We start from the raw sequence: 17,947 nt of genomic DNA on the forward strand, positions 1-17,947 counted from the left end.
GACTACTTACAGTGTGTCAAGACAAACGTGTGCGCACATTTTTGTAGGATCATGGCCTAACCGATTATGCAGAGGAAACAGTGAAGCTGGCTGTGCACAAATCACTGTCATGTACACAAAATAAACAAACTGGACAAGTAGAAATATAGTTTGGGGGAGGATGTCGGAGGGATTGCTATCTTTTTTCTTTTTTAGCACTGTTGGATGTTACTTATAACAAGCGTAGGTAAAGCAAATGTCAGACATAAGTGTGTTTTTTAATTTTACAGTGCACCCCTCTTTAATGTCTGTAAAATACATAAGAGACCAAGGGCATCAATTTCAAAAGAGCTTACCTCCCATTTAGGCACCAAAATAAGTGGTCAGAGTTTCGAAAGAGCCTGGTATGTTTCATGTTGATCTTGTTCTGAAAATCTGATCATACAGGTGCCACAACGGGAGCTGCTGAGTATTTTGGTACTTTGTTTAGGTCCCTAAATCTCAGCTGAGACCTTGTCCACATGAGAAAGTTGCGCCAGTTAAACTTACATCTATTTTTTAACCAGTTGAGTTACGCTGGTGAAACCCCTGTGTAGACACTTTTATTTCAGAGTAAAAGTGGCTTATTTCAGTTCAACTTACACCAATTTCTAATTGATTTAAGATAAACCAAACTAATCCTGAATTAAACCAAAATGAGGCCCTGATCTTGAAAACACACAAGTTCTTAATGTAACGACTGTGAGCGGTCCTAAGGCTTCTAATGACAGCGGAGTTAAGCACATGTATAAGGATATGCAGGAAGCAGGGTCTAACAGTATCCACACAGTCTATTTGCACCAGTTTCACTAAATCCATTTAAAATTGCACTTTAAGTTAAACCAATGCAACTTTTCCATGTAGATGAGCCCTGACTTTGGGTGCTGTTGAGCACTTGCAAATTTGGCCCTTAGACCTGCTATTGCAGGGCTTTTTAGTATTCAGGACAGCTGTTTACTTTCAGTCCGCTTGTACTTGGTCTCTGTAACATGCCATATGTGAGGCAGTAGTGGAAATTTTTAAAGGGACGTGGTCAAGTTCACAAACTTTATTACTGTTTTTTAAATTATCTTTTATAAATCCTAATTGACGGTAATCTGTGCTTATATAATGTTTTCCTTCCAACTGTTTCAAGGCTTTTTACAAACATTCACTAATTAATTCTCACATCACCCCCGTCAGGCAACCCTGTATTATTATCAGGTTTTTACAAATGCGGGAACTGCGGTGCAAGGATTTTGTGACCGCTCTGAGGCCACATAGGCATTCTGTGGCCGAGATGGGGAGATAATCCAGACCTCTTGATTCCTCATCCAACTCTTTATCTAAAAGATAATTATTCCTTCACACTACTAAAAGATGTAAGGGTTTTTTAAAAAAAAATGTTGTTTTTTAACTTTGGTTTGCCTTTAATAAACCAAATTTCCCTGAACTGAGACATGCAATTTATTTCTGAGTGGCACTGCTCGCTCAGGGTTTCAAACTGCAAGTTGGGTGTTAAGGTCACAACCCCGATGTAACTTGGACACAGTCCTAAATTAGCGGCATACTTCAGGTGATTACCCCAGGCTCCGATCCTGCAAAGACTTATGCACGTGCTTACCTTTGCACAGTGTGAGTAATCCCATTGATTTCTATGAAATTACGCACAGTGCATAAAGTTAAGCATGTGCATATGTCCACATGATATGGGCCCTGCTTTGAACAAGAGAGGTACACTACAAAGTGCTTGTTTACAGCATACCAGAAGTCAAGACAAACAATAAGTATTGTTCCAGATTACAGGACTCTAATAATGATTCTAGGCAGTTTCATAGAAATTTTCAGACAGAAGAAGTCATTTGGCTCTTGTCTCAGACCGTCCTACCTGCAAAAATGGGTGACAATAAGCACCTAGCATATGACCTCAGTGGGGAGCCTCCCTGTCATAAATATAAAGGGAAGGGTAAAACCCTTTGAAATCCCTCCTGGCCAGGGGAAAGCTCCTCTCACCTGTAAAGGGTTAAGAAGCTAAAGGTAACCTCGCTGGCACCTGACCAAAATGACCAATGAGGAGACAAGATACTTTCAAAAGCTGGGAGGAGGGAGAGGAACAAAGGGTTTGGGGGTCTGTCTGTAGTCGTCTTGGCCGGGGACAGAACAGGAATGGAGTCTTAGAACTTTTAGTAAGTAATCTAGCTAGGTATGTGTTAGATTATGATTTCTTTAAATGGCTGAGAAAAGAATTGTGCTGAATAGAATAACTATTTCTGTCTGTGTATCTTTTTTGTAACTTAAGGTTTTGCCTAGAGGGGTTCTCTATGTTTTTGAATCTAATTACCCTGTAAGATATATACCATCCTGATTTTACAGGGGGGATTTCTTTATTTCTATTTACTTCTATTTTTTATTAAAAGTCTTCTTGTAAAACACTGAATGCTTTTTCATTGTTCTCAGATCCAAGGGTTTGGGTTTGTGGTCACCTATGCAAATTGGTGAGGCTTTTTATCCAACATTTCCCAGGAAAGGGGGGGTGCAAGTGTTGGGAGGATTGTTCATTGTTCTTAAGATCCAAGGGTCTGGGTCTGTAGTCACCTAGGCAAATTGGTGAGGCTTTTTACCAAACCTTGTCCAGGAAGTGGGGTGCAAGGTTTTGGGAAGTATTTTGGGGGGAAGGACGCGTCCAAACAGCTCTTCCCCAGTAACCAGTATTAGTTTGGTGGTGGTAGCGGCCTGTCCAAGGGGTAATATTTTGTACCTTGGGGAAGTTTTGACCTAAGCTGGTAAAGATAAGCTTAGGAGGTTTTTCATGCAGGTCCCCACATCTGTACCCTAGAGTTCAGAGTGGGGGAGGAACCTTGACATGGTGGCGCAGCGGTGGGATTAACCTGAAATCATTTTGAGATCCAGTTGAGATTTTTTGAACTAGAAATACAGATTTTAAAAAGGAATTTTTAGGAAGTCCAGAAGGCAGCTTTGAAACTGAAAGCAGCTTGGTTTCTCTCTGCTTTGTGGCCAAGCAGAGACAAAAGGGGATTATCTTGTGAATTGCAGGTTTCATTTGCCTGGAGGCAGGGTACTTAACTCCTGCAGGGAAATTCACAGTCTTCCAACCCAGAGGTTTGTTTTTTTTTTTCTTTTCTTCCTAAAAGTAAATAGGGGGTGTGTGCTCTACCCATTTGCCTGGAGACAAAAGTGGCAGGGTTTTTTTTAGGATTTTGATTTTTTTTTTGTTTTACAAGGAGCACAGGTTTGAAAAGAAATTTTTTTTTTCTTTGGGCTGGGTAAGCAGGTTTCCAAGTAGTTGGAGGTTTTTTGCTTTAATTTGGGCCCAGAGCAGAGACAAGGGAATTGTCTTTTTCTGTAGGCTGACAATCACTATCAGAGAATAGGTATCCTATTCCAGCACAGCAAAATTTTACAGCCAAGTTTTGTTTGTTTATTTCTAAACCTCGGGTGTAAAGTTAGTTAAAAACAGAGAGGTTAGAATGACCAAATCCTCAGCTCGACTACAGCTGGAATTAGCCAAATTTCAGGCTGAGGAAAAACAAAGGGAACATGAAAGACAGATAGAACTCATGCGGCTGGAGAAGGAGGTACAGGAGGCTGCCCACAAAAGGGAAATGGAGGCAAGGAAGCATGTGGAGGAGATGGAGAGGATAAAGGCCCAGCAGAATATACCAACAAACCCTAGCAATCCTTCTCCAGGTACCACTTCCCATCCCAGAAAGTTCCCCACCTACAAGGCAGGTGATGATACTGAGGCCTTCTTAGAAAACTTCGAAAGGGCCTGCCTTGGGTACAGCATCTCTACTGACCAATACATGGTAGAGCTGAGGCCGCAGCTCAGTGGACCCTTAGCTGAGGTGGCAGCTGAAATGCCTAAAGAACACATGAACAAGTATGAACTGTTTAAATCCAAGGCGAGAGTCAGAATGGGGATAACACCCGAGCAGTCTCGTCGGAGGTTCCGAGCCCTAAGGTGGAAACCAGACATGTCATTTACCCGACATGCCTACCACATTGTGAAACATTGGGATGCCTGGATATCAGGAGCAAGTGTTGAATCTCCAGTAAATTTGCCCTTCCTAATGCAAATGGAACAATTCTTAGAGGGTGTTCCTGAGGAAATAGAAAGATACATCCTAGATGGGAAACCCAAAACTGTAATCGAGGCAGGAGAGATTGGAGCCAGATGGGTGGAGGTGGCAGAGAAGAAGAAAACTGGTCGCAGTTGGAGCGGAGACCAGAAGGGACCACCCCAGACCACACCCTATTACCGGGGGCCGCCCAAAGCCCCACCTACCTCCCAAAGAACCCTCCAGACCCCTTATCGTCCCACCACCCCGTTCTCCAGCAACCCTCCTCGTCCCAGTGACCCGTCAGCTGGACGATGTTTTAAGTGTAACGAGCTGGGGCATGTAAAGGCCAACTGCCCCAAGAACCCCAACAGATTACAGTTCATTGCACCGGAATCACACCAGAGGTCCACAGGCCCAGATACCTCCCAGATACCCTTGGAGCGGAGGGAAACTGTGAGTGTGGGCGGGAAGAAGGTCACCGCGTGGAGGGACACCGGAGCACAAGTGTCAGCTATCCATGCTTCCTTAGTGGACCCCAATTTAATCAACCCAGAGATCCAAGTGACGATTCAACCCTTCAAGTCCAACTCTTTCAATTTGCCTACAGCCAAGTTGCCTGTCCAGTACAAGGGCTGGTCAGGAATGTGGACTTTTGCAGTCTATGATGATTATCCCATCCCCATGCTGTTGGGGGAAGACTTGGCCAATCATGTGAAGCAGGCCAAGAGGGTGGGAATGGTCACCCGCAACCAGGCTAAACAAGCCGTGAGGCCTAGCTCTGTTCCGGAAACTTCTATCAGGACCCAGTCAGAGGTGATGGACCTGGACCCCAGGCCAATGTCTGCAACAGCAGTAGTGGATCCAGTCCCAGAGACCCAGACGGAACCAGTCCCAGAACCGGAACCAGCCAAACAACCAACACCAGACCCCGTGTCAGCACTGAATCCAGTACTTGCAACCTCAACACCAGAGGGCCCCACCGAACCTGAACTGGCAGCAGCCGATAACCCTACACAAGAGGCTCAGCCGGAGCCTGAATCCCAACATAGTGCACCAGCGGAGAGCGGTTCACAGTCAACAGAAACAGCTCCATCCCCTATATCGCTTCCACAGGGACCAAGCCTAGGTCCACAATCCCATGAGGAACTGATGTCTCCAGCATCAAGGGAACAGTTCCAGACCGAACAGGAAGCAGATGAAAGCCTCCAGAGAGCTTGGACGGCGGCACGGAGCAACCCACCGCCTCTCAGCTCTTCTAATAGATCCAGGTTTGTTGTAGAAAGAGGACTTTTATACAAGGAAACTCTTTCTGGGGGACACCAGGAAGACTGGCATCCTCAGAGACAGTTGGTAGTTCCAACTAAATACCGGGCCAAGCTCTTGAGCTTAGCCCATGATCACCCTAGTGGCCATGCTGGGGTGAACAGGACCAAAGACCGTTTGGGGGGGTCATTCCACTGGGAGGGAATGGGCAAGGATGTTTCTACCTATGTCCAGTCTTGTGAGGTGTGCCAAAGAGTGGGAAAACCCCAAGACCAGGTCAAAGCTCCTCTCCAGCCACTCCCCATCATTGAAGTTCCATTTCAGCGAGTAGCTGTGGATATTCTGGGTCCTTTTCCGAAAAAGACACCCAGAGGAAAGCAGTACATACTGACTTTCATGGATTTTGCCACCCGATGGCCGGAAGCAGTAGCTCTAAGCAACACCAGGGCTAAAAGTGTGTGCCAGGCACTAGCAGACATTTTTGCCAGGGTAGGTTGGCCCTCCGACATCCTCACAGATGCAGGGACTAATTTCCTGGCAGGAACTATGAAAAACCTTTGGGAAGCTCATGGGGTAAATCACTTGGTTGCCACTCCTTACCATCATCAAACAAATGGCATGGTGGAGAAGTTTAATGGAACTTTGGGGGCCATGATACGTAAATTCGTAAATGAGCACTCCAATGATTGGGACCTAGTATTGCAGCAGTTGCTCTTTGCCTACAGAGCTGTACCACATCCCAGTTTAGGGTTTTCCCCATTTGAACTTGTATATGGCCGTGAGGTTAAGGGGCCATTGCAGTTGGTGAAGCAGCAATGGGAGGGATTTACACCTTCTCCAGGAACTAACATTCTGGACTTTGTAACCAACCTACAAAACACCCTCCGAACCTCTTTAGCCCTTGCTAGAGAAAACTTACAGGATGCTCAAAAAGAGCAAAAAGCCTGGTATGATAAACATGCCAGAGAGCGTTCCTTCAAAGTAGGAGACCAGGTCATGGTCTTAAAGGCGCTCCAGGCCCATAAAATGGAAGCATCGTGGGAAGGGCCATTCGTGGTCCAGGAGCGCCTGGGAGCTGTTAATTATCTCATAGCATTCCCCACCTCCAACCGAAAGCCTAAGGTGTATCATATTAATTCTCTAAAGCCCTTTTATTCCAGAGAATTAAAGGTTTGTCAGTTTACAGCCCAGGGAGGAGACGACGCTGAGTGGCCTGAAGGTGTCTATTACGAAGGGAAATGTGCTGGTGGTGTGGAAGAGGTGAACCTCTCCATGACCCTTGGGCGTATGCAGCGACAGCAGATCCAGGAGCTGTGCACTAGCTACGCGCCAACGTTCTCAGCCACCCCAGGACTGACTGAACGGGCATACCACTCCATTGACACAGGTAATGCTCACCCAATTAGGGTCCAACCTTACCGGGTGTCTCCTCAAGCTAAAACTGCTATAGAACGGGAGATCCAGGATATGTTACAGATGGGTGTAATCCGCCCCTCTGAAAGTGCATGGGCATCTCCAGTGGTTCTAGTTCCCAAACCAGATGGGGAAATACGTTTTTGCGTGGACTACCGTAAGCTAAATGCTGTAACTCGCCCAGACAACTATCCCATGCCACGCACAGATGAACTATTAGAGAAACTGGGAAGGGCCCAGTTCATCTCTACCTTGGACTTAACCAAGGGGTACTGGCAGGTACCGCTAGATGAATCTGCCAAGGAAAGGTCAGCCTTCATCACACATCTCGGGCTGTATGAATTTAATGTACTCCCTTTCGGGCTGCGAAATGCACCCGCCACTTTCCAAAGACTTGTAGATGGTCTCCTAGCGGGATTAGGAGAATATGCAGTCGCCTACCTTGACGATGTGGCCATATTTTCGGATTCCTGGGCAGACCACCTGGAACATCTACAAAAAGTCCTTGAGCGCATAAGGGAGGCAGGACTAACTGTTAAGGCTAAGAAGTGTCAAATAGGCCTAAACCGAGTGACTTACCTTGGACACCAGGTGGGTCAAGGAACTATCAGCCCCCTACAGGCCAAAGTGGATGCTATCCAAAAGTGGCCTGTCCCAAAGTCAAAGAAACAGGTTCAATCCTTCTTAGGCTTGGCCGGTTATTACAGACGATTTGTACCGCACTACAGCCAAATCGCTGCCCCACTGACAGACCTAACCAAAAAGAAACAGCCAAATGCTGTTCAGTGGACCGGAAAGTGTCAGAAGGCCTTTAACAAGCTTAAAGCGACACTCATGTCTGACCCTGTACTAAGGGCCCCAGACTTTGACAAACCGTTCCTAGTAACCACAGATGCATCCGACCGTGGTGTGGGAGCAGTTTTAATGCAGAAAGGACCTGATCAAGAATTCCACCCTGTAGTGTTTCTCAGCAAAAAACTGTCTGAGAGGGAAAGCAACTGGTCAGTCACTGAAAAAGAATGTTATGCCATTGTCTACGCTCTGGAAAAGCTACGCCCATATGTTTGGGGACGGCGTTTCCACCTGCAAACCGACCATGCTGCACTAAAGTGGCTTCACACCGTCAAAGAAACTAACAGAAAACTTCTTCGGTGGAGTTTAGCTCTCCAAGATTTTGATTTCGACATCCAACACATCTCAGGAGCTTCTAACAAAGTGGCTGATGCACTCTCCCGTGAAAGTTTCCCAGAATCAACTGGTTAAAATCGTCCTTGAGATGTGGAAAATATTGTTAGTCTTTATGTACTTGGTAGTATATTTAGAGATGCATGTGTCTTATTAACTCTGTTTTCCTAGAGCTCCAGGAAGAAATCCCAGCCAGTGTTTCACCCTAGCTGAGATTTGGGGGGCGTGTCATAAATATAAAGGGAAGGGTAAAACCCTTTGAAATCCCTCCTGGCCAGGGGAAAGCTCCTCTCACCTGTAAAGGGTTAAGAAGCTAAAGGTAACCTCGCTGGCACCTGACCAAAATGACCAATGAGGAGACAAGATACTTTCAAAAGCTGGGAGGAGGGAGAGGAACAAAGGGTTTGGGGGTCTGTCTGTAGTCGTCTTGGCCGGGGACAGAACAGGAATGGAGTCTTAGAACTTTTAGTAAGTAATCTAGCTAGGTATGTGTTAGATTATGATTTCTTTAAATGGCTGAGAAAAGAATTGTGCTGAATAGAATAACTATTTCTGTCTGTGTATCTTTTTTGTAACTTAAGGTTTTGCCTAGAGGGGTTCTCTATGTTTTTGAATCTAATTACCCTGTAAGATATATACCATCCTGATTTTACAGGGGGGATTTCTTTATTTCTATTTACTTCTATTTTTTATTAAAAGTCTTCTTGTAAAACACTGAATGCTTTTTCATTGTTCTCAGATCCAAGGGTTTGGGTTTGTGGTCACCTATGCAAATTGGTGAGGCTTTTTATCCAACATTTCCCAGGAAAGGGGGGGTGCAAGTGTTGGGAGGATTGTTCATTGTTCTTAAGATCCAAGGGTCTGGGTCTGTAGTCACCTAGGCAAATTGGTGAGGCTTTTTACCAAACCTTGTCCAGGAAGTGGGGTGCAAGGTTTTGGGAAGTATTTTGGGGGGAAGGACGCGTCCAAACAGCTCTTCCCCAGTAACCAGTATTAGTTTGGTGGTGGTAGCGGCCTGTCCAAGGGGTAATATTTTGTACCTTGGGGAAGTTTTGACCTAAGCTGGTAAAGATAAGCTTAGGAGGTTTTTCATGCAGGTCCCCACATCTGTACCCTAGAGTTCAGAGTGGGGGAGGAACCTTGACACTCCCACTGACCAATTTGACAGAAGATTTCAGAAGCGTTTGTTAATTTTGTGTGCCTCAGATTCTGGGTGTCCAACTCGCAGTTAGATTTTCAGAAGGGCCAAGCACTCCGCTACCATAGACGTTGGTTAGAGCTGGATAGTCTCAGAACCTGTTGAAAATCAGGCCTAAAGTCGGGCACAAAATTTAGTGGATACTTCTGAATAATTTTCTTTGACAACAAAGCTCAGCGTTCTCCTAGTAAGGAAACAGGACAACATGTCAAGGTTAGCAGAGTATAGAACTAGGAAGCGGTGGCAGAGAGAGATTTCTCCCTGAACTTTATGATTTTGTTTTTGAAAAAATTAATCACTGTGAAGGAGCCCAATTTGTTGTATTGTAACAGCAAAGGGGAGAGAAAGCCACTGATCCTGCTATAAAAGAGTATGTCTGTGCACCCAACGTTATGCATTCGCTAGCCACTTCACAATATAAATATCTAATAAATAAACAGAGTGCAGTATTGACTGTACATTGTTTTAAAACGTTGGGATTTTCCATTTGATTTAACCCGTTAATGGAAGTATGATCTAGCTCACAACATTCTTTAAGGCTTCGATGCTTCCCTTTGTATGAGCACATCTTAATTTTATGTCCACGTGTGGACAAGTTCACTTCAGTGGGACTGCTTGCATGCATAAGTCTTTGCAGGATCAGGCCTTAGATTGTTCCAGGGTAGTAAGCTGTTATGAAAGATGTCCGTGTCTGTTGTACATCTGCGCTGTGCATGTATTTTATTGCTGCAGTATATATTTATACCTGCACTACTGCATTTAAACTGCGTTTAAACTACAAAAAAGAATATTAATTATACAAATATAAAAAAACCTTTGTATTCTGTTGTTGTTTTGGTCACCGGAGAAATAGCAGTAGGAAGGTGTTATCAGTTTTTACTATCACAAGAAATTAAGGGGCGGATTTTCATAAGTGCTGAGCACCTACAGTTCCTATTGAAATCAGTGGGCGCTGTGGCTATTCAGTATCTTTGAAAGCACAAGCTGCAGGCATTTTTACTTGGTTGGTCCCTTGTAGAGAGGGGTGGGTTGGGATAGGGGTGGGGGTGGGGTGTTTTTAAATAAAAGATGAATATTCGTCATTCACCCAGTACATGGATGTTTTCTGTACCCTTTCCTTTTCGGTTGAGCATTTGAGTTATTTTCAAGTTCGATTTTTACATAAAAATCTGGAGAAGTTGCTTTTTAAAATATCACCACTGGCCCTGATAAAATAATAATTAGGAAGAGGAGTAAATTTCACGGTGTACTCCAAAAGCATTGTATTTAGGAATTGCCAGATTAGATCAGACCTGAGACCCATCTTGTCCACCCTTCTGTCTCTGACATTGGCCAGTGCCAGATGTTTCAGATTAAGGTGTAAGAACCCCTCAGTATACAGATGTGGGGTGATCTGCCCTCTATATGAGGTCTCTTCCAGATCTCTAATAGTTAGAGACCAGGATAAGCCCTTAAGCATGAGGTTTAACATCCCTTGCACCAAAAAAATGGTTATATGTTTTCCATATAAATGTCCAATCCCATTTTGAATCTTGTTAAGTTCTTCGCCTCAACAACTTCCTGTAGCACTGAGTTCTAAGGTTTAATCACACTGTGTGTGGAAAAAGTGTGTTTTTTTTTTAAATTTTCCACCTTTTAATTACACTGACTGCCCTCTTGTTCTTGTTATGAGACAGCGAAAACAGAAGTTCCCAGTCTATCTTCTCTATACCATATTTCATAGATTTGTATCATATCCTCTCTCTTTTATCGCTTTATTTAAGTGAACAATCCCAATCTTCTCAGTCTCTCTTTGTGTGATTTTTTTTTATGTCTTAGATTATTCTCGCCACCTTTCTCTGAATCCACCTAGTTCTGCAATATCCTATAGCAGATGGGGTGACCAATGCTGCACACAGTATTCCAAATGAGGCTGCACCATTGATTTATATAAAGACATTTCAGTAGTCTCTGTATTATTCACCATCCCATTCCTTAGGCAACCTAGCATCGTTTGCATTTTTAACTGCAGCTGTACACTGAGCAGATGTTTTCATTGAACTGTCTACAGTGACATCCAGGCCTTCTTTGAGCTGATACTGTTCAGTTAGAACCCTGTAAGGTGTCCAAATAGGTAAATATTTTCCTCCCCACATGGATTACTGTATTTATTGACACTGAATTTCATTTGCCATTGTGTTGCCCATTCACCTAACTTGTTTAGGTTTTGTCTGATCCAGACTAACCTAAATAACTTTGTGTCATCTGTAAACATTGCTACTTCTCACTACTCAGTCCCCTTTCCAGGTCATTAATAAATTTATAAACAACACAGGACCTAGTATGGAACCTTGAGGCAACTGCTGTTAACCTTTTGCCATTTAATCTTACCCTTTGTTTTCTGTCTCGTCGCCAGTTTTTGATCCAGGCAACACTTTGCCTCTCATGTTGTTACTACTTATTTTCTTTATTAGCCTTTTCTGTGGAACTTTGTCAAAAGCCTTTTGGAAGTCTAAATAAATTATGTCAGCTGGTTCTCCTTTATCCACTACTTCATTGACACATTCAAGAATTATAAGAGATTAGTAAAACATGATTTTCCTTTTCAGACTCCATGTTAGTTAGACACCTTCCAGGTGTTTTGTTATTCAGTTTTCAGTTATTATGTCAATCAATTTACCGTGCAGATGCAAGACTTACCAGTCAATAATTCCCTGGTTTACCCCAGGGTCTTTTTAAAATATAGATACAACACTTGCTAGTCTCTGAATCTCTGGATGGCTATGTTTAATGAGCTTGCAATTTTTTTGTTAGCAGTTCAGCCACTTCTTTTTTAAGCTCCTTCAGAAATCTTGGATACACCATCTGGGCCTGGTGACATGCTTTCTAAATGTTCAGTTTGCTTCAGCAGTAATTTTTCTGGCACCTCAGACTCTGAGCGCATCTCATCCATATTACCAGAAAAGAGCACGTTGGAAGTAAGAATCTCCCCAACATTCTAATTGATAAAGACCAGGCAAAGAAATCATTTGGCTTCTCAGCAATGCCCTTATCTTCCTTCTTTGTTCCCGTTAGCCCTGATGCTCCCGCAGGCTTCCCAAGTCTATTGCAGGCTTCATTCCGCTGATATACTTAAAGAATCTCTTGTTCTTTGTTTTTACATCTTGAGCTAATTATGTTGTGGTCACTGTTACTTAGTGGCACAGCCATTTTCACTTCTTGATTAGCTCCTATGTGTTTCCTAAGACATCAAGAATAACCTCTCCTTTTGTGTGCTCTAGAACTGGCTATTCCAAGCAGTCACTGAAAGTGTCTAGTGTTAAAGTGGCAAGAAATTGTTTTTCTAAACTTTGTCCTGTTATGCTGTTTAACCCGTTTATGTGGATAGTTGACTTCCACCTTCATTACCATTTTGCTAGATTTTGCTGCCACTTTGTAATCCTTCACCACAGTGCACTCAGTTTCTTTTTCTTTATCCAGAGGCCGGTAGCGTAGCCCTAGTGCTATATGGACATTCTCACAGCTCGGGGTTTGTACCCATATCAATTCTACTACATTTCCTAGTTTTCAGTGCACTTTAAAGCCAGTGTTTTCAAAAATGGCCTCTGATCTGAGGGTGCCTTCTGCCTGATTTTCAGAGGTGCTGAGCAGCCACCGCTCCAGTGGGAGCCAACCGAATCTGCAGGTGCTCAGCACTTCTGAAAGTCGTGCTCAATGTGTCTAAACACATCCTGGTTTTCCCAGATACGACCTCTTTTTTGGTCCTCTGTCCGGGGGGACTTTTCAGATAAGAGGCAGTGTCTGGAATTTTTGCAAGCAGATGTTGGCAGCTCAGAAAGAGCTGTCTCCATGTTCCAACTGGTCCCTTTCCTGCAGTTGTAGATGATTGGTTCCTTCCTTGCAGCCACAGCTGCCAGATCCTGCCCACTCAGGCCCTGTCCCCCAGCCCTGGGGAGAGGGAGAGGCAGGGAGGCGCTGACTGACGGCTGACACTGCACCCCAGGCCTGCGCCAGCCACCTTATCACTGTGACAGGGAGTGAACACTGCCCCCCACCTCAAGAGTGAGGCCGCAGGTACCCACTTCAGTACCACCATGATACCCTTCCCAGTACTCTCTCACCTCTGCAGCAGCCCCTGAAATATCCTTCCCAGTACACACATCCCTCCAGCACCCCTCAAACCCACTCCCAGTACACACACCCCTCCAGCACCCCCAAATATCCCTCCCAGTACATACACACATCCCTCCAGCTCCCCCACCTGCACCCCCTGCCCCAGCAGTATCCTCTTTTTGGGAACCTGAAATATGGTAACCCTAAAGGTGTCTCATTTTGTGCACCCAAAATCATCAGTAGCACATGAAAGTTGCAGCCCATGGCTAGGATTTTTGCAGGCGCCTAAGGGAGTTTGGTTCCTAACTCCCACTGAATTTCAGTGGGAATTGGGCAGCCCCTGACTCTTTTCTTTTTGTTGTGCAAGAGGTTGTTTCTGTGCTCCCTGAAGAGGAAAAACACACCTTGTAGGCAAGAACTGCAACAGCAACCCAGTATGTCTCAACAAAACCCATCAGTGAGCAATTTGTCACCTCCTAAAGCAGAGATGGGAGAGAGGATTGGCTAAGGTGGGAAGAGGGGAGACAGGAGACTCTAAATAGGCTGCAGGCAGAAGACGTTTTAGATGTCTGTCCTTGTCCTAACTCAGTTTTGCTCTCACTGTTGGGCTGAGCTGAGAACAGGAAATTGCGTGCGGTATTGCTAGCAAGATTGTCAAGTTCCACATTGGTGGTCAGTAATTTTTTAATGTATACAGCCCCATTCATCCCAATCCCAACAGGCGGCTTCTGGTGCTCTTGCAAATTCATGGCAAAACTCCCATGGACTTCAACTGGAGCCAGATCAGACTATACACAAAGCACTGCTAGCAACCAACCAGCCTGGGGGTGGCAGCCAAGAAGACATGGTTGGGAGGAGGGGCCATGGCCAGGTACGCCATGCTAAATCCACAGAGGGCTTCATGGGGTCTTTTATGTCCATACTGAGCAGACAGGACCCTGTTTTTAGGAAGTCTTCCCTGAAAAACCAGCAGCCAGCACAGTATTAGCCATCATGGATATCTGACCATTCCCTCCTCTGGTGAGGATTGCTTCTGACAGCCAGGCAGCTCCATTTAGAGTCTGTGTTTGTTCAGTACCTAGCTCAAAGGGGTCCTGGGCTGTGATTGGAACCTCTAGGCACTATCACAATCCATAGAATAAGAATAATTAATAATTAATTAACATTAACTCAGAATTACCTAATCTACAGGAGTATTGAGAAAATAAATTACTCTGTGTATTTGCAAAGTGCTTTGAAAAAGAAAAAAATGCTCTTTGAGTGCTGAGAATTCCATCCATTACTTCTGATTATTCCCAAAGAGCATACTAAAGGTCACACCAAGTAATATAAGAATAGTTAATTAATACATTGCACCTTTTTCTTCACTAGTACTTTGGGTCAGGTAGCCCTCTCAGAAAGTCAGTAGCAAAGTGGCTGCGTCATCTGAATAGTGATAAGTGAATTTCACTGAAAATTATCTGATATGTTGCATGATATTGTAGGGCCCAAAGCCCAGTCCTGCGAACACTTTCTATCAGCTGTGTTGCTTTCCGTGGATTGCGCAGGATAATAAGTGCACAGCCGGTAGTATTTGTTTGCAGGATTGCACCCATAGCTTGCTGTAAGTGTAAGAGATTTGCTTTCTAATTCCATTACTGTGCATTTCTTTTTCTTCAGCGAATGTCCTATATATGGCAAGCCAAGAAATGATGAAGGTTGTGGAGAGAGACAGTACAACTATAAAACAAAATTTAAAGAAGGTAACCATTTAATCTTCAGAGTTTTGTGAGATGCCTAATCACTTGGGGACAACTTCTGCGTTCAGTTACACCAATGTAAATCCAGAGGAATTCCACTGGGTCTGATTTTGATTTCAGACCACTTTTACACCAGTGTAACTCCATTGACTTCAGAGGGGTTATTCCTGATGTACACCAATGTAAAAGAAGACTCAGACCTGTTTACTCTAATTAGTCTGGCTTTACCCCCACTGTATCTGAGAGCAGAATCTGGCCCGTGATATTTTCTACGTAAGATCAACTATTATTATTAGACTAGTAGCTGAAAACCCATGCTATTGCATAGGTGTAATGCGTAAAGTTGTGGGTAAAAAAGCTGAAAATGTCTGAGAACTTAAAAATTGGACAGTAACAGACCACAAATCCCAGTGATGATTGAACCTGGTGATATGCTAAACAAAAAGAGCTCTCAAACATACTTGTAGCTGTATTTGTCACTTCACAGTAACTCAAGAGACATTCTAGGCTTCAGAGTGATGTTTGGGGTTGTTGCGTCAGTGGTTGTGTTGATTTGTATGTCAGTTGCATTGTGCTGGGAGAATTGTGTAGATTTGTGTGGGTGACAAAGCGAGGGGTGTGTGGTGAGGAGCTACATATTTGGGTTATTGTGTATACTGGTTGTGGTGGTGTTTGTGAGTATAGGTGGTTGTGCTGATTTGTGTCTGAGGGATTGTGCTGGAGGATTTATGTTGATTTGTGTGGGTTGCAGTTTGGTGCATGGGTGTGGGCAGTTAGGCCAAGTAATCCACCATCTGAGCAGTCTCCCTCACAGAACCAATGAATTTTTTCCATGCAAATAAGCTGCAGAGTAAGTGTGATGATTGGTTGAGTTACCTCTGACATCACAATGGTCTTGAACTCTTGGCATGGCATATATACATGCCCTGCTGTCCCTCAGGCAGTGGTGCTGGAACAATTTTTAGAGTGGGGGTGCCGAAGGCAGAAACCAAATCTATATGGGTTGTTATTAGTACTTCAAGCCAGGGGGTGCAGCAGCCCCCTAGTTCCAGCACCTCTGCCCATAGGTGTAATTTGTAAAATCAAAATGGCAGAGAACTTAAAAATTGGATAGTGACAGACTGCAAAATCCAATGATGATTGAACCTGGTGATATTCTGAATAAAAAGAGCTCTCAGCCTTGTTTGTAGCTGTTTCCAGTGCTTCACGCTGACTCCACAGACACAGTAGGCTTCAGAGTGCCTGGAAACTTATTGTACAGAATCAGATTCTGTGGGCTTGATTTTCCACTGCACCTGAAACAGCCCAGGCACAGTGCAGAGGGGTCAGGGAGACAATAGTGACTCCCTGATCTTCAGCTGCTTGGCTCTGGTATAAGTTAAGGCCAGAGAGGGGCAACTTTCACTTACTCTACTGAGGGGACCTTATACCAATGGGAAATCAGGAATGGCAAAGACTCGCTCAGCCACGCCTCCTCCCTTCCCCATGCTTTTCACACTCTCCCTCCCTGCACCTGCAAGAGTGGTTTCCAGCACTTGACAGTGGCAGAGATTGCCTCTCCACAGGATGGGATTCTCCAGTGTAAATCTTCAGCTACTGTAGCTCACCCTGTGCCATGCAATGTAAGCAGGGCAAGGTGAACTTGACACATCATAGAATCCAACCATGTGTATTTTCTGTCAGTTGGTTAAGGTTAAATTTTGATTTTATGTGTCACTTTTCTGCTGCGCGCTTCTAAATGCATTTTAATATTTTGAGCACTGGAAATAAAATACTGCTAGTTGGGCTAGGTAACCAAAAATCTCCACGTACAGTCAACAGTGCCGTTATCAATGTTGTCTGTCATTCCTTTCAACACAGTTATTCCCTTCAAATGCCCAGACAGTTTTGGCCTGGATGCAGACAGAAAAAGTACAAGATGCAATCTCAACCAATCCTGCAAAAGGGTATGCTCCAGTTCTGATGTTCCAAAAAGTTGCCATGACATTCTCATCATGGAGCACTGGGCTTGTATGATTTGATTTTATTTAACTCTGCCTCTGGGGGAAGGACAATTGTCCTGTCTCCCTTGGAGAGATTCTTAAAGAAGAAACCAAAGGCCTGATCCTTGCAGGTAGTCTCATTGACTTGACTTAAAGAGAACTAATCGTGCGCTTGATCCAAAGGTCATTAAAGCCATTGGAGACTCCCACTCATTTCAGTGTGCTTTGGATCACACCCCATATAAGTAAAGCTTTGCAGATTACAAGGGGACTGCTCACAGTAATAAAGTAAAGCAATGATTTGCAAGATCGGACCTTAGGCACTTTTGAAAATTTGACCTTAATCACATGCTTAACTTTAAGCACATGAGTAGACCCATAGACTTCAATGAGACTATCAATGTGCATTACGTGCTTTGCTGGGTCAGAGCCACAGTGCTCATAGCTAGGGCCCTGCCAAATTCACTGTCCATTTTGGTCAATTCACAGTCCTAGGATTTTAAAATTCATAAATTTCATGATTTCAGCTATGTAAATCTGAAATTTGACTGTGTTGTAATTGTAGGGGTAAAAAAGGGTCACAAGGCTATTGTGGGGGGGGTTGCGGTACTGCTACCCTTACTTCTGTGGCACTGTCTTCAGAGCTGGGCCGCTGGAGAGCAGCGGCTGTTGGCAGGAAGCCCAGCTCTGAAGGCAGAGCGGCCGCCAGCAGCAGAGCAGAAGTAAGAATGGCAGGGTATGGTATTGCCACCCTTTCTGCTGTGCTGCTGCCTGCAGAGCTGGGCCCTCAATCAGCAGCCACCGCTCTCCAGCCACCCAACTCTGAAGGCAGTGCAGAAGTAAAGGTGGCAATACAGTGACCCCCTAAAATAACATTGCAACCCTCCCCCTTGCAACTCCCTTTTCGGTCAGGACCCCCAATTTGAGAAATGCTGGTCTCCCCCATGAAATCTTTATAGTATAAGGTAAAAGCACACAAAAGACCCGATTTCACAG

General features: G+C 44.4%; 1 protein-coding gene across 11 annotated transcripts in view; it reads left to right on the plus strand.

Annotated features, from left to right (window-relative positions):
- LDAH (lipid droplet associated hydrolase) overlaps positions 1–17,947 on the plus strand; it is a 182,148-nt gene that overhangs the window by 153,306 nt on the left and 10,895 nt on the right. For 10 of the 11 annotated variants that reach the window (XM_073335905.1, XM_073335906.1, XM_073335907.1 and 7 more), the window contains one exon: positions 14,890–14,972. The exons of the other annotated variant lie outside the window; for it this stretch is intronic. In XM_073335905.1, coding sequence (XP_073192006.1) covers positions 14,890–14,972 — 83 coding nt within the window. The remainder of the gene's footprint in view (positions 1–14,889; positions 14,973–17,947) is intronic. 11 annotated transcript variants of the gene reach the window in all.

The sequence above is a fragment of the Lepidochelys kempii genome, chromosome 3 (genome assembly GCF_965140265.1).
Source record: "Lepidochelys kempii isolate rLepKem1 chromosome 3, rLepKem1.hap2, whole genome shotgun sequence".
NCBI classification, from domain to species: Eukaryota; Metazoa; Chordata; order Testudines; family Cheloniidae; genus Lepidochelys; species Lepidochelys kempii.